At 35.6% G+C, this 27400-nt stretch overlaps 3 protein-coding genes across 5 annotated transcripts; all 3 read left to right on the top strand.

Moving 5' to 3' along the window:
• LOC109715129 (transcription factor UNE12) lies at positions 3915-10517 on the top strand. 2 transcript variants are annotated; one of them, XM_020239962.1, is made up of 7 exons: positions 3915-4423; positions 4586-4678; positions 4980-5099; positions 5467-5532; positions 5762-5827; positions 5985-6059; positions 9741-10517. In XM_020239962.1, the coding sequence occupies exons 1-7, from the start codon at positions 4130-4132 to the stop codon at positions 9978-9980; spliced, it is 954 nt and encodes a 317-aa protein (XP_020095551.1). In that variant the 5' UTR covers positions 3915-4129; the 3' UTR covers positions 9981-10517. The 2 variants fall into 2 exon arrangements, with proteins under 2 accessions (XP_020095551.1, XP_020095552.1); XM_020239963.1 differs by having other exon boundaries at positions 4589-4678.
• Positions 14779-18825, top strand: LOC109715130. The gene is made up of 3 exons (XM_020239964.1): positions 14779-14860; positions 17253-17571; positions 18365-18825. The coding sequence occupies exons 2-3, from the start codon at positions 17322-17324 to the stop codon at positions 18400-18402; spliced, it is 288 nt and encodes a 95-aa protein (XP_020095553.1). The 5' UTR covers positions 14779-14860; positions 17253-17321; the 3' UTR covers positions 18403-18825.
• On the top strand, positions 19525-24235 carry LOC109715128 (rRNA-processing protein EFG1-like). Of its 2 annotated transcripts, none has more exons than XR_002217513.1 (8): positions 19525-19816; positions 20625-20754; positions 20856-20983; positions 21327-21465; positions 21694-21805; positions 22894-22957; positions 23043-23367; positions 23995-24235. XR_002217513.1 is itself a non-coding variant. In XM_020239960.1 (8 exons), exons 1-8 carry the CDS (start codon positions 19664-19666, stop codon positions 23998-24000), a joined length of 975 nt encoding a protein of 324 aa, XP_020095549.1. In that variant the 5' UTR covers positions 19526-19663; the 3' UTR covers positions 24001-24235. The 2 variants fall into 2 exon arrangements, 1 of the variants encoding a protein (XP_020095549.1); XM_020239960.1 differs by having other exon boundaries at positions 19526-19816; positions 23043-23285.

The following is a 27400-nucleotide window of genomic DNA, read 5'->3' on the forward strand; positions in this document are numbered from 1 at the left end:
TTTTATTCAACTAAAACTATCAAAATAATTTATTGATTCTACTTGATTATATTTCATTGAATATAATAACAGTTATCTGCCAAATCGTTTTAAAAAAGTTTTACATCCAATCTTATCATAAATTAAAAATAATTTTCGACTTGTCTGACACCGTGGCAAAGTGTGAGGTTTAATTTGAAATAAAATTTTATGTAGAAAAGTAATTGAGGTCGATGGTGAAGTACATAGGAAGTTTTGTAAGATAAAAACATAGAGAGCTTATCTGAACAATAGATCATTTAGAATTGGTTATCCGATCTTTTAAAATTTTAATTTTATCATTTAATTTATTAATTTATTTAATTTGCATTAGTTAACGATATTTTGACTTCAAAATTTATTCATATTTAGTTATTATACTTCAAAAAAATTTCATAACTATAAATTTGTTAAATTAAGTAATTAATTTAAATTTTGAAGTCAAATTACCACTGTTTATGTCAAATCAAATAAATTGAAAGACTGAATGGTAATATCAAAATTTTAAAATATTTGGTACTTTATTCAAAATGGCCACAGTTATTTTATCATTTCATAACTTATCCCCCTATTTACCCATTTATTATTTATGGGATCATCAAGAACAGCATAAGATATTAAAATAGGAACACAGCAATTATCCTTTTAGAAGAACGAAGGCTTTCATCCTCCTAAGTCATTTTAGATGATAGAAATTTTGAATCGATAATCAGAATATTAAAGTTGATCTAGTGTATTTAAAGTGTCTAAAAATTAAATTTCATAAATTTAAAAAATTATTTACGTAGTGGTCAAGGAATCATAAAATTGATAGTTTGACGGTCTATATAAGTTGTTTGTTTGTTTAACAATATAGAACAATCCAAACAGTTTGATTTTTTTATAGAAATTTTTTTATACTATTTAGGGCCCGTTTGGTTCGAGTTATGTAATATTACAAAGTATCTCGACATATCCAGGTATCTTGGATTTCGGCGTGAGATTACTACTAATGTTACATTAGAGCGTTTGGTTTAATACAGTAATGTAATACTAGATTACAGTGTTTATAGCATTAATATGTTTGGTTCAGTTTATAAAATTTAGTAATCCTGACATAAAAGTATAGTTTTTTCCAAAATTGCCCTTGTTGTGGCCATTTGAATATTATTTTTTGCGGAAATGACGAATGGAGGGAAGGAGATCGTGATGATTATTTGGGAGGACGACGCAATAGAATATGATAGGTGTTCGTGTGAGAGAGAGAGAGAGAGAGAGAGACGTCCAGAGAGAGAGAGCGAGAGAAAGCGGCGTGCGAGAGAGAGGGCCGGGGGGAAGGCGAGATAGAGATGAAAATAATGCTGTTAATTAGATTTGGGGTTGTTGGAGGGTAAAATTGTCATTTTACATAATATGTAGTATTAACGGGTTTCAGTAATGCAAGATACACGACCCCCCTCCCGTTAATATTTTCGATGTAATCCTGCTCGATTTGTAATCTTACATTAACAACTAGATTACATAGCGGATTAACCAAACATAGTTATCCTGGCAGGATTGCCTGTAATCCTGCCAGGACAACTCGAACCAAACGCACCCTTAGATAAACGTTCGATAATTCCGATCATAAACTAAAAAAGCTTAAAATTTATTTCCACAAAATTATTCATTTTTGACCGATCATTTTTTACCTCTTCGATAAACTTAGATAACAAAATTTTAAAATTCATAAAATTTAATTTTTAGACGTTATAAATATTCTAAATTAATTTTAATGAATCGGATCATCGATTTGAAATTTTTATTATTTGTGGCCTCCTTAAAAAAAAAAAGTATTATAAAGTACTGTTTTATATGGCGGCAGCTATTTTGATGCACTGCACCAAAAAAGCAGCTGGGGTCCCCACATTTTACGTAATGGAATGTTCATCCATTTATTTACACCACACGCAAATTCCGAGCGGAAGACGCAACCCCTTTATTAAATAATAAATGATTAAAAAAAAAAAGAAAATTGTATGAACAGTCCCTGTGTTATACAAATGTCGCCAGTTGGTCCATATACTTTTTGTTCTGATAATTAATATTTTAAGGTCTCCTTTGGTTTTGTGTTAGCTTTTTATTTTTTTAAAATAAAATTTTCTGTACGAAAAAAAAAAGTTTAAGAATAGATAGTGAATTGCTTGTAATTTTTTTATTTGAAGTGTTTATTTGATAACAAAAAGTAAAATTTTAGGCACAATTTTTTATTTCTAATTTTTTTTTAAAAATAAATTATTATTTATTATTTAATCGGGTGCAGTACAAGCTTATCCACTATAATAATCTTTTTAAGTTTATTTGCTTTTAGTTATAGTTTATATTTATATTAATAATTCTTAAATATTTTATCTAAAATTAAATTTTTATAATTTTTTCCACTATGTAAATAAGAAAAAAAATATAAATCAAATCGTATCAAAATAAATTAAATTAGATTCTGCCTATAAGTAAATTCCACCAAGGTTTTTTTTTAAAAAAAAATTGGCCAATTTGTATAAAAAATTCACAAATTTTGTGCTTTTGCAAAACTGTACCACATTTTTCAATTTTACAGATTCGGACCGAGTTTTTCGCCATTGGATGAAAGTACCCTTATTCCTTTTCTTTCTCTTTTTTTTTTCTTTTCCTTCATTATTTGTTTCTTCCGCCACCTCCTCCGGAGCGACCTCTCCATCGCCTCCTTCTCCTCCGACGAACCCACCTTCTCCTTCCGTCGCTTTTCTCTCTCTCTCACGACGACGCCCCTACCTCCTTCCCTAGATCTGACCCCAACCTCCACGGTGCCAATCTCGAGGACTCTCGTGGCGGCGGCGGTGGAGGAGGTCGTGGACCCCTCTCCGCCGACCACTTCTCCTCCGACCTCCTCCGCGTCGACGCCGTCGCCGACCTTGCGGAGATCGCCGGCCGCATGATCCGCGCCGGGCACGGCAAGGAGCTGAGCTAGATGTACATCGCTGTCCGTTGCATCGCGGAGACCCTTGCGGCCCTCGGCGTCGACAAGATGAGTATCAAGGAGGTCCAGAGGATCGAGTGGGGCACCCTCGACTCCAAGATGAAAAGGTGAATTCATACCCTCAAGATCGCCGTCCGAGTCCTACTCTCCGATGAGGGAGATGAGAGCGTCCAAATAATGCAATTTTTTAAGGTGTAAAAATAGTGTTTTAGTGTAAAAAGAAAGAAGAAAGAGAAAGATGAGGAAAAGGATAAATTGTGCAATTTTGGACGAAATGATGCAAAATTAGGCGAAAATAGTGCAATTTTGGGTGAAATTTGCACAATTTCTCCTCCACCTAATTCTCTTCCTTTTTCCCCTCCGCTTCGCATGCCGGCGGTGCACTTGGACCGGCTCGACTATGACCAGTTCGGCACACTCTGCGTCCGGATGCCCCTCACGGTGGTCGCCGAGAATGGCAACCGCGCTGCCGTCACAGGCTTCTCGGATGTCGGCTTCACGGCTTCCACCAGATCGACGTCGCGCTGCTGCGCGCTGCCCCGTTCGTGGTCCTACGCAACAGCTCGTGGCCGCTACAGTACAACGTGCAAGCGGCACCGGTCCAGCTCGATGCCGACGCTATGCAGGCCATTGACGCCGACACCATGCAGGCCATGGACGCCATGGGAGAGAGAGGCGGCGGAAGGAGGATGTGGGTTTGTCGGTGAAGGGGAGGGCACGCGGAGAAGGAGGTGGCGCATTCTCGAGAAAAAATAATGAAGGAAAAAAAGAGAGAGAGAAAAAAAGAGAGAGAAAGAAAAGGAATAAGAGTATTTTCGTCCGATGGCGAAAAATCCGACCCGAATCTGCAAAATTAAAAAAGGTGGCCTAGTTTTGTCAAAGCTCAAAACTTGTCGATTTTTTATGCAAATTGGCNCTCTCTCTCTCTCTCTCTCTCCCTCTCTCGCATACACACTCTCTCTCTCTCTCTCTCTCTCTCTCTCTCCCTCTCATACTCTCTCCTCTCTCTATGCCCTTTGCGAATCCCGAGGCCCATCGTCGTCTTCCTCCTCAGCTAGGGCACGCTCCGCCTCGTACATCTCCCGCCCCCTCCTCCTCCGCGGCCGCCGCCGCCGCTGCTGCTGCCGAGGGAGAGCCATGGCGAACCACCCGCCGCCGCCGAACGGGATGGGCGACGACTTCTTCGACCAGATCTTCGCCATGCCGCCCTACGGCGGCGGCGACGACGCCGCCGCCGCGCTCGGCGGCGGCGGAGGCGGCGACGGCCACCACCTCGCCGCCGGGATGGTGCTCCATCCCCGGCCGGGCTCCGCCGGCGACGGAGGGGGCGGCGCCGCGCCGCCGTTCCCGCTCGCGCTGAGCCTGGAGCAGGGGAAGGCCGGGGAGGGCTCCGGGAGCGGGAACCCCCTCCGCGAGGACGCCGATGCCAAGGTCGGTACTCTTTTTTACCCTTTTGCCCCTTCTCTCTCGCCCGAAGAGCGTTGCGTGTCGGAAAATTCCTGCAGGACATCGATGCCATTTATAGAGTGTCGAGTGGTATTTTCGTCTTTTCGCACTCACTCGTTGTTCCTCCCCCCCTTCTCTCTTTTGTAGCAGGAAAGGGATCCGGTCCACTTGGCTGGGTTGTTTCCTCCGGGATTCGGACACATGCAGACGCATCAAATCCGGCCTAATCCTCCTCCTCAGGTCCGGTTGCTTCTAATTCCCCTTTCAAATTGTCACTTTAATTGTCTTTTTTCAGGAATTTTAACTTGATTTTTGCAAAACATCAAATTTGTTTCTTGTTTTGTGAATGTGTATTTATTAACGAAATCGAACTCTGTGAATGCGAAAGAACGACTCTTACTCAACACTTGCAATCAATTACAAAAGTTGCATGTTCAATTTTCCGCATCTTGATAAATTCTTAACTATCTCCTGTAAATTTCTGATTTTGTGTGTTTTTTTGGGTATTTTGTTGTGCTAATTCCTCTGATTCTATAATCAGATGTTTCATGGGCAAGCAAAGCCTGGCGGGGTTGTGGCGGCGCCGCAAGCACCAGCGCCGCGACCGAAGGTGCGGGCAAGGCGTGGTCAAGCTACCGATCCTCATAGTATAGCCGAGCGGGTAATGTTGAACATTTTTATCAGAGCAACACACTATGTACATATACATCTATCTTGGTTTAGTTGTGAAAACTCTGTACCAATAGTTTGCAACAGAATGAGATCGTAGTTTCAAAAATTTGTTAATTTCACTGCCTTTGGAAAGTCATTACTTCCTATGAGATTGTGATGAGTTACTGATGTTTTGAATGTTTGCTAGTTGCAACACAGCATTTTTCTTATGCTTGTTAGCTAATTATAATATCGTCTGTAGAGTTTCAATGAATACACTTGTATAGTCTTTAACATAGTTTTTTGCCGCTGAAGAAGATATGGGCCTTTTTGCTCTTTCGTCTCATCTTATTTTTGGTGGTTGTTTGTTGGTGCAGCTACGAAGAGAGAGAATATCTGAAAGGATGAGAGCCCTGCAGGAACTGGTCCCAAACACCAATAAGGTCCGCATATCAAAACATTTTTTTTTTACTTTCTTCTCTGAATTTTTTTTTTTCACTCTTGAGAGATAGATAAGCATACTATATGCGGAGTGTTGTCAAGGACAAAAGAGATGGGTTGTTCTGAATTTTTTGCAGTTGTCATCATTTTGAAAACCTGGATTGTGTTGGCAATAATGAGTAGAATGTTGATTTCCACAGTTGTATGGATGACTTCCATTTATTTTTGCAGACAGATAGAGCAGCGATGCTTGATGAGATTTTAGACTATGTGAAGTTTTTGAGGCTTCAAGTAAAGGTAAATCACAACTTTCTTGTCTATAAAATAATGTCTTCTTGTTTATCATGATGAAACCTAGTAACAGCATTAATGCAGTGATATTCTCATATTCATATGTAGAAATAAGTGTTTATGGCATGACTTCTAATTTTCATCCTTATTACTTAACTACCAGGTTCTAAGTATGAGCAGGCTAGGTGGTGCTGGTGCTGTTGCACAACTGGTAGCTGATATCCCACTGTCAGTTGAGGTAAACCTAGAAATAAGATGTCACAACATACTATAATCTTTCCTAACACTGCTTATCTTTATGCGATTCTATATGCATGCATTTTACCTTTGTTTATGGGGCATGGCTTGTTTTTAATACGTTTCATGCGAATCTTCCTATTTTCTCTTATCCACTGTATAGAGCACTATAATGTAAAATATATAGATGCAAGTAGTGTTATAATGATAGTGATTCACGGAATTGGTTATGACCTTCATGCTTATGTTCACATGTTTTCCTTATGGTCGGACCTTATCCATTTATGCTTGCTAGTCCTATCAAAGTTGGCCTGGGGACACCTAGGCTACTGTGGTAACAAAATAACCAAGGGATAAAGCATTTTATTCTATGTATTATGCCAAACACAACTAAATTTGACAGGGGTAATTTATTCTAGTCAAAACAGGGTTATTCCAGGTTATTTTGGAATAACCTGGCCCGAGGTAGGGTTATTCCCCAATTTCTCCTTCACCTCGTTGTCCGTACTGCACTTTACTCCACTCCCACCTACCCTTTTGCCTCGTTCTCTGTGACTGTTTTCTACTATTCTTAAGGAAATATCCACCGGTGAATGTGGTTATCCTACTAGGGAATAAGGAAATGTCAAACCAAACACAAAATTCCTTTTATTCCTTTCCACCTTAGAATATTGAGTTATTGCAAGAATAAAAATATTTATCCCTTCAAACATTATCCCATTACTAAATGCACCCTTAAGAGTTCTTATTGCCATTATAATTCGTCGTATTAGACTATTTTTATATGCTTCTTCATACTTGTGCATGTATGCTCGGATTAATGTTACCTTATAAACTTAGGTATTGTCCTTTCACTGTCACCTGATAAGCACAGTTATTATCTAATGACCAATGTTTTGTCTTACATGTTTGTAAGCATATTATGGTGATGTAAAATGCCTATATGTTATTGCAGTTTTCTTGCACTTCTCTCTCAGAAACATCATCTGAGTTCCCATTTTTTTTTTTAACTCTGTGTGGTTTCTTACTAACCTCAGCTAGTCTCTCATTGGTAGTTCTATGCTCAGAAGTGAAGCTGAATAATCACAATTATTTTCCCTCACATGCACATCAACATTCTCTCTTTTGATGCATGTGTCGGAAATCTGCTTATATAGAATGATTCTAGTCCATACGGAGAATTGTGATCATTCTATTCTTTAAACCCAGAGTCTTGAAAGCTTGCAATGTAATCACTAATGCCAGAATATCTCAAGCATCTCTATTATTTCTCTACTATTATAGCTGATTCAACAGAGTACATTTTGGAACACATATCTTTTGGCCGTCAAAGGACTTTGTAGTTATCTATAAACGTCGCTTGCGTGTACTATTGCCTTTCTTGTTAAGCAACCCCACCATTAACTGGTATTGGCTGTCTTATTTTGTCCTCTCCTTTCAACTCTATCTTGTTGGTCTACTCCATCAATAAAGAGCTGCCATTTCAACTCTCGTTGCTACCGAATCCTTTGTTGTGGTTGCTGACCCTCTGTGCAAGTCCTTGCATTTACTATTGTCATTACTTGTAGTATTCCTCGCTGCCTAATTGGGTTTGGCTGTATTAAATATTTTTCCCTTTGCTCAACTCTATCTTGATGATGTCCTCCATCAATAAAAGGGCAGCGAGTTGATGTCCTCCGTCAATTTGGCCTTCCTATCCCCTTTGGCTCGAGTTGAAATCACTTCTCTTAGTGGTGTACTATGGTGGGCATACCTGAATTTTCGTAAATGATCATCTCACATCTTTTTCTAGCATTGCTTTCACATTGACATGATAAAAACGTTTCTTATGTTGCTATCACCACTTGTGCATCCCAACATTGTGGATACATTTTTAAAGGTGACCCAACATTGAGAACCATAATATATTGCTCATCTTGTGGGTCAAAAAGTTTCCTCTTTAAATAAATTCTATGCAGAGATTGCGTAAGATTTTAAAAGCATTATCTTCCTTTATGCTGGACAATTTATTGAAGGTGACAAAAACAATCATTATCTTCTTGCAGAAGTTCTAATCCAGCTGTCAAACTATGTAAAAGTCGCATCACTAAGCGTGCACTGGCTGTGTTTATTGTCACTATTATTTTAAACTTTATATTTATGACTGTTGAATCTAGAAACAAACTGATCTTTTGCTCATCGAAAGTATTGAAGGCTTGCCAGTTGCATTAGAAGATTTTCTGGTTATAAGTGACCTTATCTTATTTTCTGCAGCATATTTGCATGAGTGTTTCATAATTAAGGGCATTCTAAGACATTAACAGCTGCAAGCCACCTATGAATGCAATATTCCCTAGGAAGCATGCTGATATTTCGAAGCATAAGTGGGAGCTTTTATAATGAGATGGACTAGACCATTTTTATGCTAGCTTCTATTATCATTATAATAGCTTTTATTAATCTGCTGATTGTCTTATCATTTTGATTAATAAATAGCTTTGCTTTTTGACATCTGCGATCAAACTCGCTACATAGATTGAATTTTTGAACTTCTGTATGGTTTTCATTCCATCTCCCTTGCAAGCTGTATGATTGTTCTGATAAGTTATTTTGCAGTGGCCGCTATACAGCAGCAATATAGTCACTTGGCCTAATCACTCATGATCTATTGCTTGAATTTTGAATCCATTTGCTAGTTTCAAGTTACTTCCTTTGTTGAAGAAATAGTGTATCTTTTCTCTTCCTGAATTTTCTTTGGTTTTCTTCTCTCTGTTGGAGCTACTGAAGATATTCATTCTATGATATTTCCTACTTCAATCTTTCTACAATCAAATTTAAACTTGCAAAAAATAATTTCAACATTTAATAATAAACTTTGTTTAAATTCCATTTGAAGGATTAAAATTGTTTATCTGTTCTTTTGATGAAATAATTTATAAAATTTCTCTATCTTTTTCGATCTCTTGTTCATCGCTTCAAAATCATTTCTCCCTCTCCTTTCATAGACGTACCTTGGTGTCTATTTTTCCTGTTTATTGCTTTAGAATGTTTTTCTCCCCATAATCAGTACGTAGCTTGTGATAGAGTTTATCATCTGCCGCCTCCTAATGACCAACTACTTTCTTAGCTTAACCTTTTAATTACTCAATCTTAAAACTCTCCAGGTTTTTAAACTTTTTTTATAGTTTTAGATCTTCCCTGACGCTAACTGTTTTTAGGACATTACTATTCTACCATATGTTTTATATCCTTTTTAGGTCTTTTAAGGACATCCTTTGCTGGTCTTTCATATGCTTAACTAACTCGCCTCATAATTTTCTCTCTTATTTTTGTTTTTGATTCTGTTAGCTCGTTTTCTTTTGACCTGAATTCTATTAGCTTTCTTCTTTCATGTTGAATTATATGGTGTTACATTCTTTTCTGCTCAACCATTTTTTTTTTAATGCATATATCTACTACTATTTATGTTTAGCGGAGAATACTGGTCTTCCTGTCTAAATACTTAACAGATACCTTTTACTATTTCGTGCATCTATTCCTGTTAATTAGTGCCTCGATTTCTTAATGTGTTGATGCTCTCCTCTTCGCTACCTAATTATAGAACAGTTGTTTGGTATATTTCCTTTTGTGCAAACATAGTCAACACGCATTCTACAATGTTAAAATCATGCCACTTATTCGATCTCTATCCAAATGTCGCTAGGGGGAGGCAAGCGAGAGTGGGAGCAAGCAACACATCTGGGAGAAGTGGTCGACAGATGGCACGGAAAGGCAAGTGGCGAAGCTGATGGAAGAGGACATCGGGGCGGCGATGCAGTTCCTCCAGTCCAAAGCCCTCTGCATCATGCCGATCTCTCTCGCCGTGGCCATCTACGACACGCAACAACAACACCAGCCCGAGTCGGGCCACTCGGTCAAACCAGAACCGAACACCCCTTCATAGCATAACTCACCAAAAGAGGGGAAAGGAAAAAAAAAAAGAAAAAGAAGCGCCTAATGAGAAAAAATCGCCCAATGGACCAACTTGCTACGAGTTTGGCCCCCACGCAAGTGTAAGAAATCTGCACAGCTTGATCCTCCTAACATATCATGTCACCTTACTTTCCTTTTCCTCCCATTTTCTTTTTTGTCAAAGGTGGTTTGATTGCGTAGGATAATGGTAGAGAGAGAGAGAGAGAGAGAGAGAGAGAGAGAGAGAGAGAGAGAGAGAGAAAGTCTACTCTCTTTTGTTTTAAATAACTTTCAATCATTCTATGAGTGGAGGGGATGGGCTACCGCAGGTCTTTTTCCTGTCATATATCTTGCGCAATATTTTGGGGCTGTACTGCACTAGCCGAATACACTTTGTGGGTGGAGGGCCCTACCCTTTTTCGTTAGTGGGATGTTCGGACTAATCGAATGCGACGGTTGTGTGTGTGTTGTGCGTGTGAATTCCTACATAGTGTTTGACTAAATCGCGAAAGAAGGTTGGTACGGGTAATGATGGCGACGATGATACTAATTTTAGTCTCTCTCTCTCTCTCTCTCTCTATCTCTTTGAAGTGATTGTGATTTTGAAATGTTTTGGAGTCAATGGAGATGCTGTTCATGCACTTAAAAGAGTTCTGCTTCGCTAGTGAGTGGGGGCGTGTTTCTGAAGTGGGCTGTGCTTGCTTTTTCGATCTGCTTTTGGGACCATTTTCTCTGAGTATTTTACTTTGCTTCGTCTCTGTTCCGCGCTTTAGTTTCTGCTCCTTTTTCTTTCTCATTTCTTTGTTGACCTTCGCCTTTTCTTCTTTTCGCCCCGTGATTGGTTGTGCCGAGGAAATGCGAGTTGCTTTCGTTCCCGTGCTGTGCTTTTATTGTGCTATTATTATTATTATTATTAATTATTATTATATATAAGCTCCTTTCTCTTTTGGTACAGGGCCCATTGATGTTATTTTTTTCTTTTTTTAAAAATTTGTCTTTTTTAATTGTGGTGTTGTGAAACGTTTATGGATGTGTGATCAGTGGGTACTTACTAGTGGATGTTGGTGGAGCCCCGTATTGCCCCAGCCAAATGTGAATCTGGACAATTATTAGATTTGGATTCTGATTCTTGAAGCTGAGTTGGATCGCTCCCTTACTTTTTTTGTACGGATTTTTGCTGTGGAGTTATTGGTCTTACTACTTTAGGTGGTTGCTCAACACGCAGAGCAAGTTTAAATTCATATCATCCAAAGTAAAAGAAATACTTTTTTTCCAACCATAATAGTTGTTTCTAGTAAGTATAGGGATACGAAAAATATCATTAGGAAATATTGTAAAGGAAGAAATGTTGTAAAGGAAGAAGAAAATAAAAAATTTTATTGTGTATTATAAGATAATAATTTTTAAACTAGATAAATTTTACCTTTCTATGGACAGAGCTGCTACACGCACGAAATCTATCTACTTTAACAATAAAACTAACAAAAAATCAATTTTTAAATAATGAGATTTCTGTATTTGTGGGCATAAGAAAACTTGCCATCTAGCCTAAAAAGTAGGGGACTAATCGATTTGAAATGAAAAATTTATGGAACAAGAAAAAACAAGGAAAAATGAGTTGTTCTGCTCGACCTTAAGCTAGCAATTTTCTAGTGTGGATTGTAAAGAGTGTGATTTTTGTTCTTCGAAATGTTTTGATTTTCATAATTTAATAGGATAGTAATATATTTTATCTATGAGATAATTTAATTTATTTGAAAAAATAATTTAAAGGTCGAAAATACATACTCCTCATCTATTAAATATACAAAATATTTAGGTAAATTAAGTAGAAATACCGAAAAAAATATTCATATATTTAAAAAGAGCTTAAGGGTGTGTTTAGAGACGGTCAATTGTGCTTTGTCAAGTGCTCATGGTTGTTTTTGTTATGCTGTATTGTTCCGATAACATATTGGTATTATATGGCCCTAGTGTGGATGACACAATTTGTAACTTACTTTTTTCCAAAACAAGCTATTATATCAACATAACTCAAAAGAATAAATATAGAATATATGTTAATAGCAATTAGGGTATATTAATATGCAGAATAATATATATTTTATGTCAAAGTATGTTAACATATGGATTTACTTGTTAATAATATGTATTAGCACAACACACGACAAAAAGTGTCATGCTACGGTATTTAAATTCTTGCGTAGTATCACTCAGAGTCAAAGTTTTAAAGGGTCAAACTTGTTTTGCCAAAGTAGTTTAAATTGTTAAGTTCTACATGAATAATTGCAAAGATGCTTGTTTGAGTGGATCCTAAAGAGGGTGAAAACAATGGAAAACAGTCAAATATTTAAAAAAATATATTCACACTTATATTTTTTTTTCAAATATAAATTCAAATGCGCATATATGTTGGATGCTAATTTTTTTTTTTTACTATACCCATTAAGACGGATTCGAATACAATCAAAATATTTTTTCGGATTTGGAAATGAATCGATTTGTATTCGGATATTATGTGGATAATAATATGTAATAATATGCATATATGATAAACTAGAATTAGCAATAATCTAAGCAAAAATTTCGCTTTTGTGTTTAAATTTTTATATACCTATATTTTATTAAATAATATCTAATATTTAGTAAATATAAATACAATTTTAATATAAAACTCATAATAAAATAAAGAAAAAATATAATAAACTACATTATTCTCCCACAATACATATTAAGGTCTTCCTGATCTCCCATGCAAACTTTAGAAAATAGCTTGTTTAAGCTGCACCACCCTTCTTTTTATTTTTCTATATTAAGGCTACATTTGGCTGGAGAATTAAATTTTGTAGAACAATTTTTGTTGTTTTCGAGAACAGAGGATATTTCGCTATAAAGTAGAGCAAGTTGTAAATTACGTTTGAATGTTGTTTGTTTATTCCTAGAAAATATTCTTGATAGTGTTTGGATGTTTATATTAGAATAAAGGGTTGGAAAGGTAAAAATTAAATAAAATAACAAATTTGCCCTTAAATATAATAATCAAATATGATTTAATAAATTAAGTATTAAAATAAATTAATTTACAAATTAAGTATATTTGTATATTATTTTGAAAATATTAATTTAGTAGTATTCAATTTAAATATTTATTTATTTTTTTTCGAAACTAATTTAAAATATAAATATCTAAAATGGAATAGCACTTATTAAATTAAATTAATCATTCAATCGATTTCTTTTAATTTACTAAATTAAATATTAATAAGTCAAAATAGTGCGGCTCTTATAAATAAAAGAAATTTCAAAAAAAAAAATCCCTAAACACACCCTGAAGAATTAAAGGGCAAAATGGTAAACTAACTGAGGCCCCAAGTTGTACCCCCTAATTCTCCCATTTGACGAGAACTAGCTTAACGGGTTGCTCCTGGAACAACCCGTTAAGCCTAGAATAACAAATCCCCCTCTCTTTTTTTCTTTTTTTCTTTTTTTTTTTTTCTGTTTGGGTATTGATGGGGGATATCCCTATCCCTCCAACCAAACGCAGCCATGAATAATATTAATAATATATATTAATTTTTAAATATCTAAATTTGAATTCCGAATTCGAATCTAAATTCAAAAATATTCTAATATATTCTTATTCGACTCCAATTAAAAAATATTGTAAATATAATATTCGAATCTGAATCTGAATTTGATCGGATGCATAATTTTGACGTCGGTGATCGGGGCTTATCCTAACCATTTTCACCCTTGATCCTAAAACCTGATGGATGTTATAAACCTGGCTAATCAGCTTCTGTTCTCTCTGAAAATAGTACTAGCATTTTTATTTTTTTTTTCAGTATACACATAGCATTTCTATACTGTGTAAACAAAAATAAAAAAATAAAAAAAAATAAAAACTTAATTAAAAAAAGAAAAAGGAAAAACTAAATGGACCTAAAAGGCCCAAAGTTGTCTCGGATGGGCCTCTCTTTCTCTCTCGGTTAGGGATGCCGACGGGTCGGATTTTTAACAATCCGAATCCAAATATGATAGAATTTGAAAATCTGTATCCAAAACTAAATCCGACCAAAAGCTCAAAATTCGAATCCAAACCCGAAAATCTAAATTCGAAACAATTATTTCTCTTCACCTTATTTCAAAACATATATTATATTTAAATCTAAATATTCAAATATAAATGTAAATATAACATCAATTATTTATATGTATATATTATATATTGTAGAATCTATTCCGCTGCGGATCATGTACAGATAAAATTCATGTCGCTCGAACTCGTCGGATTTTCATTTTTTTACATCTGTATTTGAAACCATATTCATTTAGTATCCAATAAATTTGCCTCGTTTATGTTCATGCTTAGGATTTAAGATTAAGGATTCGGATTCGGATAAAATTTTGGAGCATCTGTACCCATTCACATCCCTACTCTCGGTCTCTCTCTTTTCTTTAAAAATGTCAATGGGTTGGATTCAGGACGAATGTTTAAAGTATCTGAACTCGAACTCGAACTCGAACTCGACTATCAAATTCGAAACCCCAACCTGCATTTGAATTCGACGGATTATAAAAAATTCATATCCAAACGTGAATTCGATCAAAAGTTTGAAATCCAAACACAAATCTGAAAACCCGATGAAATTTTTTATTTTAATATTCATAATATTCAAAATTATATCCTTTTAGAATCAGATAAGTCCGTTCTGTTCGGATTCGGGTCCGAAAAAAAAAACCGGCTATCCGTATCCATTAACATCCCTACTTCCCTTCTCTCTCTCTCTCTCTCTCTTAATCTCTCTCTCTCTCTCTCGCGCTTGCGCCGTGAATTCCCGCCGATCCGCCGCCATTGATGCGATCGAGGAGGTAAGCCTCGCTCTCTTCCTCTTCTTCTTCCTCTCTCTCTCTCTCTCTCTCTCTCTCTAACCCTTCTAGGGTTTCTTTGCTTTTCTTCTCTTTTCTTTTTTTTTTTTTTTTTTCAATAGTGATCCCTTTACGTTTATCGAACTTGAGTTTTCTCGATTCACGCCATGTGGTTCATTCACTGGAATTGATGATGCATCTCGACTTTAATTTTGTATATGTTCGCTGCGGACCTTTCAAAATTAAGCACGATTCGAATCTCAGATGAATTGGTTATGGCGTAATCTTAGTTTCCACGAATTCGAAGATGATTTTAAATTTTGGTTAAATGCACCGCTCTTTTGCAAATATAGCCACTAGGGTTTTAAAAATCTTATATTTTCCGCTTCCCAAAATTTTTATTTTTATTTTTTTTTGCAGTTTAAATTACCTATGTTCGTGTTCCATCAGTTTAAACCGAGCAAAATTAGCCAGATGATCAAGAAAACAATAAAGGACGCAGTTTCTTATCTCAAAATTTAGTCTTGCAGTAAATTTTTGTTGATTTTTAGCATTTGATTGTAAAAACTTAAATGTGATAATGGTGGTCAATTTATGCTATATATGTTGCTCCCTTTGAATTAGATGTTTCATTATGGGATTAATCAGTAAATATTAATGTGTGTATACTCGAATTCTGTACAGATTTTTTATCAGAAAATTTTGAATTGTGCAATATTTCTTGATTGAGTTATGTTTGATTATTATATTTTTAGGTTTTTGGTTCGTTTCTGCTGTTTTGCTATGCTGTTGTCCCATAAATGATGCGGATGTCATTTGGCCATGTTGACATGTGTTGTATGTACAAGTTATTTTTCACACTGGGGTGTTGCGTCTGTGTACTGTCGTATTATGATATTATATAGCAATATTGATATCAACAATTTATCCGTGTGCAATATACTTTTGGATGTAAATGTCTACTTGTAATGTCATTACAGTCTTTTCTGACATTTGATATTCCTATCGGATGTTTTATGTCTCTAAAAAAGGATGCGTGCGACGCACCGACGCCTCCTTATAGTCCTCTCCAAGGCGAAAAGCCTCCTTTAGTCTAATATATCTATTATACCCTAAACTAGAAGTAAGTTCCTTTAGTTCATCTGTTAATACATGATGGACAGAAAAAAAAAAAAAGGAGGAGAAAGGTCCCTCTGACAGTCGACGTCCTTATTGAGTCGTAAGGCTAGTACAATTCGCTAACTACAAAAGGTAAGACTTAATATAGGACAAGTGGTCTAATTAGGATAGAGAGATTGTCATAGATCCGTCAACGGTGAACCTGATTTATTGATCTCCTCTCTCAATGTGTCTGCAGATAGATCCGGAGGTAGTTTTTTTTTTTATTAAACAGGGGTATACCCTATTTAAGGAGATCCGGAGGTAGTTGTAAACTTGTAATAGTTGTTGTTTGTTCTGCTGCAAATTTCTAGTATGTGATGTGGCCTATGCTAGTGATCATTTTCTGTATATGATATGATCATGCTATTGGTGAAACTCCTAGGCAGTATCTATGACCCATTCTGTGCTTTTGTTATGTGATATGACTCATGCTATCATATGACATGATCTGCGTCAACGTGGGACTTATCTGACCATAGGAAGTTATCAGTAACTCATGCTCTGATGCTTCTGTATGATTTATTTTTTTCCTACAGTCTTGGAACTCGTGATAAGCTCGTGTTAAAAATCTATATGCTACTCTGCCATTGTTATTGTAGTTTTTCATGTAGATAATCTTTGAAAAACATGAGTTCATTGATTTTAGTAGCATCCTTGATCTCATAATGAGGTATTACTGCTGCGTGCTCACTTTTCATAGCAGGACGCCTGAAGATCCAGCTCTTTAAAATACGCAAAGGCCATTTTGTTATAGACCTCCTTACCATACGTAAGAAAATCTCAAATATAATGTGATTATTGATGATCTAATATTTTCTGATTCTCAGTATGTTGTTGATTCATGAGAAAGTTGATGACTTCAGTTTCTTATCCTGAGGAAAATAACAGTACATATGTCATTGTTATGCTATATATGTTCTGTGCCATGGTCCTTCGGGTTACTCATTAGTATGTGGATCTGATGGCCTAGAAATATCTGCACATTTGAAATCGGAAGATCTATAATGTAGACAGGTTGGAGAATTCGAGTACATAATGCAAGAAAAATGATTGTCTTTTATGCTACTCTGTTGTACTCTATTTCTTCCACTAACTACCAATGCACAACAATTACTCGAGAAAAACTACCAGGCTCTAATTTGTTAAAGCTCTGCTTGTTTCATCATCTTTCCAAGAAAATGTGTTCAGCATGACACATCCAATATACTAACTGATTAATTTATTGGTGTTTCAGGTTTCTACATCTTCTTCAAGTTAACATTAATTGATCCTATTTGATAATAAATCGGAGGTTGGTTTCCATATGGGAACAGAAGAATCTAAGGATTTGCTGAAGAACGTGGACTGGAAAACAGTCGGCAGCACCGTAAGTACCGACTCAAGTGAACCGATTGTTAAAAAGCGTCTCCCAAAGAAAATTAGACAAGTGCCCGACTACTATTTCCTACCTCGACGATCTCTACCATCTGCTATTGCCATTTACGGTGCTATTTGTGCTGCTGGAGTTGGTGCTGGGATGCTATTAGAGATTTGGATAAACAAGAAGATCAAAGGTGAATTCGCACTGCTTGTGCATTTCCGTGCATATTTCTTTACTCCATACCGCTAGTTAATAGTTATCGGCTTTTGACTAGTCAACTATCTATATCAATAATAGATTACAGATTGGGTCTAATGGTTCTCGATGAATTCTTTTCAGTAGTTCATACAATCCGCATCAGATTTATTGTTGAAATCTCTCTGCAGTGAACCACCTTTTTTTGTGCAGTGTCAGATGTTCTCAACATTTTGACGAAGCATCAAATAAATACAATGTAGTTGTCTCCCCACTTTGCTATGCTGGCAGATAGTTGAAAGCCTCAGATAAACAGTAAATGGTGGTGAAGAATAAGTCTTTAGGACGGACATTTGGTGTCTTCTCTATAGATTTTAGGTAAAGACCTACAGAACTTAACCGAACTATGGGCCATTCTGAGTTGACTATCGAACCTTTTAAAATTCTGATTTTACTCTCCGACCTTTCAATCTATTTGATTTGAGTAAGACAACGGCATTTTGACTTTAAAATTTGAAAATATCATTTATCTTTACAGATTTAATTAGTGTACTTCATGCAATTCTCGCAATTATAATTTAATTAAAATAAATAGTTTAAATTTTATAGTTGAAGTATCGTTGATTGGCACAAATCAAACAAATTGAAATGTTGGATAGTGAAATCAAAATTTTAAAGGTTGGGTGGTTGATTCAAACTTGTTCATAGTTCAGATAAGTTCTGTACGTTTTTACATAGATTTTATTTGTACTTTGGAGTTGTTTACTAAGCCACGCCATCTTTGCATGCAGAGGACGGCGGCATCATCTGGGAGATGGACAAATCCTGAAACGTGCGCTTCGTGTTTGCAATTATGAGGTAGCTGGAAACATCGGCATTGGACATTTCGAAATCCAATGGTGGCCCTTATGCTTTGTAATTTTCCTTTTGATCTTGCTGTATACAATAACAATTCGATGTTCCGGCCTAGTCTCATGTGGATTTGCCATTCAAATCCTGTTTGTACCATCTCACTAGTGATCAAGTAGCTACTTCATTTCGCCATTGGAGTTTTTGGAAGGAGTTGCATTAATTTGTACGTCAAAGCAAAGCGCGAACGGAGATATGGATTCATATATCTAGTATTTGGTAGCGAAGTTCTTGTAACTGGAATTGTTCCGCAGATTTCGTTCAGTATTGTTTAGTGTAAAATTCTTGTAAATGTTCCACTGATAATTTCTTGATAATGCATTACTCCATTTATTAGAACAAATTTGACAGAATTACTGATTTGCGTAAAATGTACCGTTACCCCCTCAATTCTACGCAATTCTGAAATCGGTCCCTCGACTGAACATACTTGAAAGGGCTCATTTTTTTTCGTATTTGATTAGAAATGTCGAGTTATTTATAAGTTTTTTTAGCAGGGCCTCGGCTCTGCTAGAGATTTCTTACAAATTTTCGTCGAATAGATATAAAATAATTCTATAATTGTGATTAGTCAATAAAACAGTTCGATTCAACTCTTTGAATGGAACAAGTCAAAAAAGTGTTTTGAACTGTGTGAACCAACAGTTCAACCATTGAACCAATTCGATTTTAATCAAACTGATTGGATATATGTTTATCAAGGCAATAACTTAAGTTAGCTAATTTTATTTTTTGTTAGTACAAATTATTTTTTATTAGCCAATAAAAAGTAAATTTTAGACAAATTTATATCTATTAAATTTGTCTAAAAATTAATATATTTTATAATTAAGCATAATACTAAAATAATACTGTACATAAACTTTTTTTATACAATGAAACTAAATAATAAATAATAATAATTAAATACTTATAATGTCAATGTTGATCGTGATTTTTGACTCCTCATTCCATCCGTTCGCACGTGACTCCTCCAAACCCCGAGACCCCTTCAGCACGGTCGCACGTGACAGATAAGATAGGGTTAACGGGTCACCGCCTCCGCAAACCCGACGCCATGAAGCGCCCCCACCACCCAACCTCTCTTCCGACCAAACCAAAATCGAAACCCTAACCCTAACGCCATAGCCCTAGAAACCTGAAAACCCTTACCTGAACTCGATCGGAGGAGCTCGTCGCCGATGGCGCACGGCGGCTACGCGCGGCGTCGCATCGAGGAGCGGCGCCCCCTCGGGCGCCGATCGAAGGGGCTAGGGCTCGACAAGAAGGGGAAGAAGCAGAGGTCGGCGTCCCTCAAGAACCAGATCCGATCCACCGAGCGATTGCTCCGCAAGGTACTCGCAAAACGCTTTCCCCTAGATTTGAATTGAAAAATCCCTTAATTTCCCCCAATTTTGGCTGTTGATTTGAGCTAGGGTTCTGGTTATTGATCCCCTTAATCTGGTAGGTTTTGAATGATTAGTGGTAGTTTATTAAATGCAGTTCAGAAGCCAAGAATAGGGAATTTGGGTTGTGTAGTTTACGTTGTTAATAAGATTATGTTTAAATGAGATGTGAATGCGATTAAATTGTGGGTAAATTGCACCAAATAATGCTTTCACTTTTATTCAAATATCACATTCGTCTTCGGACTTTTTTACGCGAGATATATTCGATGCCTTGAACATTAAGAAGTGTTTTGATTTGCTTCTTAATTTTTGTTTAGGTTAGAGGGAAAAGTTGCCCACAATAGATGCATTGGTATATTCTGACACTGTGAATTCGTTGGCTTCCATTAAATCTCCTACTGAAGTGAACTTTACTAACCTCTCAATCGACTTGAGAAACTGAAATTGTTATTTAAATTAGTACATCTCACAATTTTGTCACTTCTGTTTGGTTTTACAATCTCTCTGAGAAGCTATACGACTATGAACAAGAAGAACTAGTGTAGGCTGACATCAACTAGTTAATACACACAATTGTGTAAATTTGTTTTTGTTATCATAGTTTTTTCAGATTTTGATATCACTATGGTTCATGTTGGAATCGTAAAATTGTAAATGCTGTTGTCTTGCTACACTTATTCGGACTAATTTTACGACATTAATCTTGTATTCTTCTGTGCCTCTGTGTGGTAATATATTTCTTTGTTGTTTAAAGGACCTCCCTCATGAAGTCAGGGAAGCTCAAGTCAAGAAATTGGAAGAACTGAAAAGACAGCAGGAAATTCATACTAGACTGGCTATAGAACGCAAAATACAGTTGCGAAATAGAAAAATAAAATTCTTTGGTATTTTCTCATTTGCCTCGGAGTTCTTCGTAGAATGATATCTTTAATATATATTCTTTATATTGGTCCTACTGTCTCGAGTTTCTTTGTGTTTGAACTAGAGAGAAGAAAGATAGAGAGGATGATAAGACGACTTGAAAAGCAACAACGCTCATCATCTGATCATGTTGAAGAGGGAAGAATATCTGATCAACTTTCAAAATTACGAGAAGATCTTGAATATGTTAGGGTAAGCTAATGGCAAGAATTTCAATGAATAATTTATTTATTTATTTTAAACAATGCATCTGGACAATTGTTTGGTCAAGTGATTTTATAGAAGCTGAGCTTGATGTCTTTTTTTTTTTTTATGTCATCCTTTATTTGTTTAATGAAAATGCAGTCTTATGACTTTGTCCTATGTATTTAAATCATGAATTTCTAATTAGAGTTTTTTTTTTTTGGGCACCTTGCTTTCACAGTGTTGTTTTAAGTATGCAAATGGTGATAATTATGTTTACATCTGTTTCGGAGTTGAGAAGAGTCTCTTGATAGCTTATATCAAGTTTTTTTTTTTTTTTTTCCTGGTGCAGTTCTTCCCAAAGACAGAAAAGTATGTACCATTGTTTGCTGGTGGGGATAATCCTACTATTGTGGAAAAAAGAAATAAGTTGCGGAAGCAAATCAAAGACAATCTTGTGGCTGCTGCAGCTAGCGGGAAAGACTTAGAAGGTCATCACATTCTTGAACATTTTACTTTAAGATCATTCTAAATAGTCTCATTTTGGTATAGTTATGTAATAATTCTTGTTCCTTAGTTTTTTTACTGGTGCCTTCCGCTTGTTGTCACTTTATCCTTTAACCATTTACTGTGTTTCTCGTTAAATTCTGTACGTTAGCAGGATATAGTTCCTCTTAGCATCTTCTGATGTGCTGAATAGTTTCTTGTTTTCTAAACAGAGACAGCAAGTGATGATGATGCTTTAGACATGAGCGAGGATGACTTCTTCATGTCTGGAAGTTCAAGCGATGAAGTAGAGGCAGATGATGAGTGGACAGACAAAAGTACAAAGTATGAAATTTGCATATGTTACATCCCTTTTTTGTTTTTTCTTATCTTTTCCCCCTGACTCTACATGAAGATGATTGTTTTTAGCTAACCAAGCCTTAGATCTGTCCCTGCCCCCCTCTTTCCCTCTTTCTCGTTTTTCAGTAATTTTGGATTAGTTTGAACATACTTAGCTGAGAAAGTTTGAACCACAGTGATCAGTCTTTTTCTCTCTCAACCATTTAATATACATTAGATTTCTTCTCATTGTTTGCTTGGGTAGGCTCTGAAGATACTTAACTAGATGCATCATTTCTCTAATCATAAGGAACCTTAAAGGTAGCTTTTCCAGTTTTAAGTTCTCATGCTGCATATTCTGGCTTCTTTCACCAAACTACCTGATGCAACATAATAATCTTGAATATTTATTTTCAAGTACATTCTACATTTCATCTTCGCCAAAGTTTTTAGTTAGCTAGTATTTTTTTTGAAGAGGTATGGGCTTTTGGATTATGGGGTTCATTATCTAGTACTATCTATTATCTAGTGCTAGCTTTGTATCGACACATAAACACGCTCATAAGTTAACAGACACTTCCTACATTTTCTTTATGTCTCTGTTAGTGTGTGTGTACGGCATAATATGTTATGATAATAGACAAGTCTTTTTTTAAGTTTAGGGTTGTTCTCTTAAAAGTAAACTTACATTTTGGGACACTCCACGTCACACTTTTGATATGATAGTGTTCCAGTTATGATTTGTAAACTGAAAGTAGTGGTTCAGTGATAGATAAACTAAGAATAAAATAAGTTATATGCTAAGACAGTATGAGTAGCTGGGTACAAAGAACAAAATAAATTATATGCTAAGGTATTTGGGAAGCTATCGATATCTACTCTAAAAGGCTTTAGCACATTATCATGTGCTGACATATTTTCTATGTTGTGTTGCTCACAACTGTCATAAGTGATATCCTTGAGAAGGTATCATTTAGATATCAGATACATGACAAACTAGATCTTATAATATTTTGATCGGTCAAAATTCTAAAATTTGTTCAGCGAAAGTCTTATGTCCTTTGATGCTAATACTTGTGTTACTTTGTGCTTAGGGAGCAAGCATCCAGCGCTTCTGGGAAAGCAACCTCTGGCATGTCAAGTGATGAAAAGAATCAGGTTTCTTTGCAATGCTGCTATGATTTCTGTTTTTGTATGTCTGATGGTTTGCCTTTCACATTGACTTTGTTATATTTTGGTGCAGAGGCAAATATCTGCTCGAGTTCTCATGCCGCCTCCTCGATCATTACCTCCAAACAGAGGTAAATTTATAAAGAAGTTCGATATATCCACATCAAGCAACACATCAAATAGCACAAGCAGCTCTTCCTCCAAAAAGTGGAGACCAACAGCGAATGTACAAGGAGATCATAGTAGCAACCTGAGTTCCAATTCTGATGCTCATAAATCACGGAGGAAACGCAGACATAGGAAGAAGAAGAAACAGGTTTAGTTGATACTTTGAAATGATCATATCATGCTGAACAAATCCATCTCTTTGAAGACAACTTTGCTACCTCCAAATAGTTGTACGACTTCTTTAATTTAATGGTGTTCTTGTATGAAATTATGCTTTGCTATATTAAGAGATTATGAAGGAAAGAATTCTAATTAATTTTTTTTTGTTAAATTAGAACCCACTACTAGATTATTGAACTTGAGAAACCTGCTTCCAATCCATTCATTGATTCTCTTGAGTGAATTCAATCCGTAAGATAAATATCTTATTTTTATCTTGTGTAGAGACTAAAGCGTGTGACCTTCATCTGATTAAAGTTCTATCTGTTTGTTGTACCTCCTCTTTTCTCGTCTAAAATAGGTCCGGGAAATCTGTGTTCAATAGTAAAACTAACATGCTAGAAAGAACCACGAAAATTTGTTAACATTACTTAACCGAAAGAGTACTTGCTCTAAACCACTACTAGCTCAAATATACACCATAAGTATGTTGATGTTCATAGCATTTCGTGGAATTTGCCCCATTTATTTGCACCTTCACATCAGTTGATTATTTTTTCCGTAAGAAATTGTTGCCTGAAAACAATTCACTCCGAAATACCATCATCTTCTTGTGATTTTTTATTCTTTTCTTCTTGTCTAATTAATGGTGGATGCTTGAAAAGCTGATTAAAATTTGAATTTCTCTGTTGTAACAGGCATAGACCGAATGGCGAGCAGTGTCAGTAACTGAAGCTGAGAGATTCTTGTGTAATGCAAGCATGAGAAAAAGTTAAATATTGTCCCCAAAACCGCACTATTTATCTTCAAAGTATCTACATTGCTTGAGCAATTGCAATCTTTTCTTCTGTTTTGTCATGTGCAACTTTTTCTTTTTTGTTGCTGCCGCGCAGCTAAAGATGGAATTATATCGATATTTCTTGCGATAATTGGTCGAAACTACAATCATCAAACTCAGCATAATCCTCTTCAAACTTATGCGGTTGTGCTTTTTCCACCACCAGCTGGGGGAATTGTGATGCAAAATCTGCCACTGGGCACTTCAATGAGGAATCTGAGATGCTAAATGTGAATATTTCTAAAATATTGTTCTTACATGTTTGACTTATTGGATGGTACATGTAGGGATGTCAACGGGGCAGATTTTCAAAAGCCTGAACCCGGATCCAAACCCAAATCCGATGGATTTGATGTATCTATATTCAAATTCGAATTCAATCAAAAATTTGAAATTCAAATCCGAATCCGAAAGCTTGATTTCGGAACAATTATTTTTCTTTACAATATTTTAAAATATATTATATTAAATCTAAAATTTTAAAATATAAATTCAAATATCTATTAAGCATATGCTTGAAATTAAATTCATAGTTGAATTTAAATTCATCAGGTTTTTAGTTTTGATATTTATACTCGAATCTGTATCTCTTTAGTATCGAATAAAATTTTGCCCATTCGCATCCATTGACGTCCCCAGGCAGAGTACGGTAATGTAAAACCTAGGCTGTGTCTGAGGGTTTATGGCCCGCTGGCACGGCACGACATGACACGACAACAAACCTGGTACATTCTGGTCCGGCACAAACGGGGGGCAATATCATAGACAATGTAAGATACTAGCATTTTGATAAAGAAATGGATAGGGCTGGCAAACGAGCGAGCCGGCTCGTGTTCGACTCGTGTTCGGCTCGATATTCGGCTCGCTCGAGCTCGACTCGAAATTAAATGAGCCGAGCTTGAACAAAATAAAAGGCTCGAAATTCATTTCAAGCCGAGCTTGAGTATTACTCGGCTCGTTCGAATTAGGCTCGAAAAGCTCGAAAGCTCGAAAATATATATATTAATTATATATAGGCTTTAATTTAATTTGGGTAATTATTGTTGGCCCATAAAATAAACCCAACAAGTACAACCGTGCAATTGAGCCCAATTCTAAATTACATAACACACTCTATTTTTCAGACTCACTACAGCAGAATTAGGTTATAGGAACACATGTTTGGGACACTTTTGAGTAAGTGTCCCATTTATGCTAAAATTTAAAAACACATCTACTAATGCCTAAATATAAAGCCCAATCCAACCAAAAATAAAAGATTACTCTACTCAACCCACCACACTCAGTCCATTTGGCCCCATTACAAACAGAAAAGAAAAAAAAAAGAAAAATCAATTACCATCTTTTCTTCTCTCTTCACTCAATCCACTGAAATTCTAGACGAAGAGCCTTTACTGTCGTCCTCCTCCGCCACCGCAGCCAACGAGATAGAGTTTCGGCGGTTGCTAAATGCTTAAATAAGTGTTGGTAAATTAGCAGCACTCTTTTAGGTTATAGCGACACTCTTTAACTGTCACTATATACCTAGCGACCCCACATATAGCAACACTTTTTAAAAGTGTCGGTAATTTTAGCTAGCAGCACTTTTTTGACATGTACCTACATTTAAAAGTGTCGCTATAGACCGTTTTTGTTGTAGTGAATTTCACTGTTGCACGTAACCCTAAAACATGATAACATTCAAATTTTCAAATCCCTAATTTTTTTTCCCTCTCTCTCTCTCTCTCTCTCTCTCATCCTCACCCAGTCAGACAGTCACCCTAGCTCACATTTCTTACAATTATTTTGTATTTTGAACTATTGAACATGTTGCATCAAATTATAGGTAATGTTCTATAAAAATTAAACTATTGATTATATAATGTCGAGAATTTCAATCCGCTCGTTTAGAGCTCGAGCTCGGCTCGACTCGAAATTAGGCTCGCTCGAGCTCGGCTCGAATTAATTTCAAGCCGAGCTTGAGCCTAGATTTAGGCTCGAAATTAATTTCAAGCCGAATTTGAGCTGACATAAGCTCGCTCGAGCTCGGCTCGTTTCCACCCCTAGAAATGGAGTATATATATATATATGGGAAAATTTCATAGGTACCCCCGTGGGAGACTGAAATTTCATCAATAACCCTCTAAAGTTGAAAATATCATAAATGCCCTTCTAAATTCAAAAAATACTCATGAATGCCCCTACTGTTAACCGGCCGTCAAAATCTAACCGAATAAATTATAAATGCCATTTTTACCCTGTACAGTTCATTTAAGTATAAGAAGCCTAATTAGTATATTAACACTATTCATAAATGCCCTCTTACCTTAGCATTAATTAGTTATTTCCTGTCAAATATATCATTCTAACTTTTGGGGAGAAATTTGTCATTCTATATATCATTCTAACTTTTGGGGAGAAATTTATCATTCTATATTTTAACTCTTATTTAACTATATTTTAATCCGGATAGAGTGACATGTCCTTAACGGCAAAGATAATTATGATAATTTTATGTGTTTGAAGAGGTATTTATGATATTTTAAAGTTTAGAGGAGTATTCACAAAATTTACAAGTTTGATAAGATTACTGATGAAACTATCCTTTTTCTTTATAATAATAATTTCATATAATTTAGGGTAGACTTCAAATACCAACCCTGTAATTTTGTACTTTTTCACTTTAGTATCATATAGTTTAAAAAGTATCACTTTATTATCCTATGGTTTCGTTTTTCTCTTTTCATTAGCACCTTCATTAACTCTTCATTAAATTATATATAAAAAACTTCAAATACTCCACCTAAGCTTTATTGAATATTCACTTTTGTATCCTGTGGTTTACCAAATTTTTATATTAGTACTTTGTGGTTTTAACTTTATCACTGATATAATTGAAAAATTAATGGAGGGGATAACAGAAAGAGAAATTTATTAAATATATTAACTTTATTAAAATTAATAATGAAATAAATATAAAAACTCAAATAAAAAAGTAGAGGTTAAAGGGGTGTCAACAAAAAAAATTTAAAGTTGATGGGCCTATATCAAAATCTCTATAGTTGAGGGGTCTCCATACATTTTACCTATTGAAATTAAATTATTTTAGTTATTTTAGCTGAAAAGTTGTGTTAAATTTAATAAATTTCCTTTTTTTTTTACACTAAATCTCTTAATTTTAAAAAACTAAAAGTTAAAGGGTCTTAACAAAAAACTGCATACTTAAAGGAATTATTTCAAAATAGCATATAGTTGAGGGATCTCCAGTACATTTCTCAAGTAGTATG

Source organism: Ananas comosus, linkage group 9 (assembly GCF_001540865.1).
Source record: "Ananas comosus cultivar F153 linkage group 9, ASM154086v1, whole genome shotgun sequence".
Classification (NCBI taxonomy): Eukaryota; Viridiplantae; Streptophyta; class Magnoliopsida; order Poales; family Bromeliaceae; genus Ananas; species Ananas comosus.

What these genes read in the sequence shown, in the direction of transcription:
- LOC109715129 (XM_020239962.1), top strand. Translation starts at nt 4,130, where the DNA reads ATGGCGAACCACCCGCCGCCGCCGAACGGGATGGGCGACGACTTCTTC. An exon ending in GGCCTAATCCTCCTCCTCAG is followed by an intron (nt 4,679 to 4,979) that starts GTCCGGTTGCTT and finishes TTCTATAATCAG; the next exon opens with ATGTTTCATGGGCAAGCAAA. An exon ending in CTCATAGTATAGCCGAGCGG is followed by an intron (nt 5,100 to 5,466) that starts GTAATGTTGAAC and finishes TTGTTGGTGCAG; the next exon opens with CTACGAAGAGAGAGAATATC.
- LOC109715130 (XM_020239964.1), top strand. Translation starts at nt 17,322, where the DNA reads ATGGGAACAGAAGAATCTAAGGATTTGCTGAAGAACGTGGACTGGAAA. An exon ending in GATAAACAAGAAGATCAAAG is followed by an intron (nt 17,572 to 18,364) that starts GTGAATTCGCAC and finishes CTTTGCATGCAG; the next exon opens with AGGACGGCGGCATCATCTGG.
- LOC109715128 (XM_020239960.1), top strand. Translation starts at nt 19,664, where the DNA reads ATGGCGCACGGCGGCTACGCGCGGCGTCGCATCGAGGAGCGGCGCCCC. An exon ending in CCGAGCGATTGCTCCGCAAG is followed by an intron (nt 19,817 to 20,624) that starts GTACTCGCAAAA and finishes TGTTGTTTAAAG; the next exon opens with GACCTCCCTCATGAAGTCAG. An exon ending in AAGATCTTGAATATGTTAGG is followed by an intron (nt 20,984 to 21,326) that starts GTAAGCTAATGG and finishes TTCCTGGTGCAG; the next exon opens with TTCTTCCCAAAGACAGAAAA.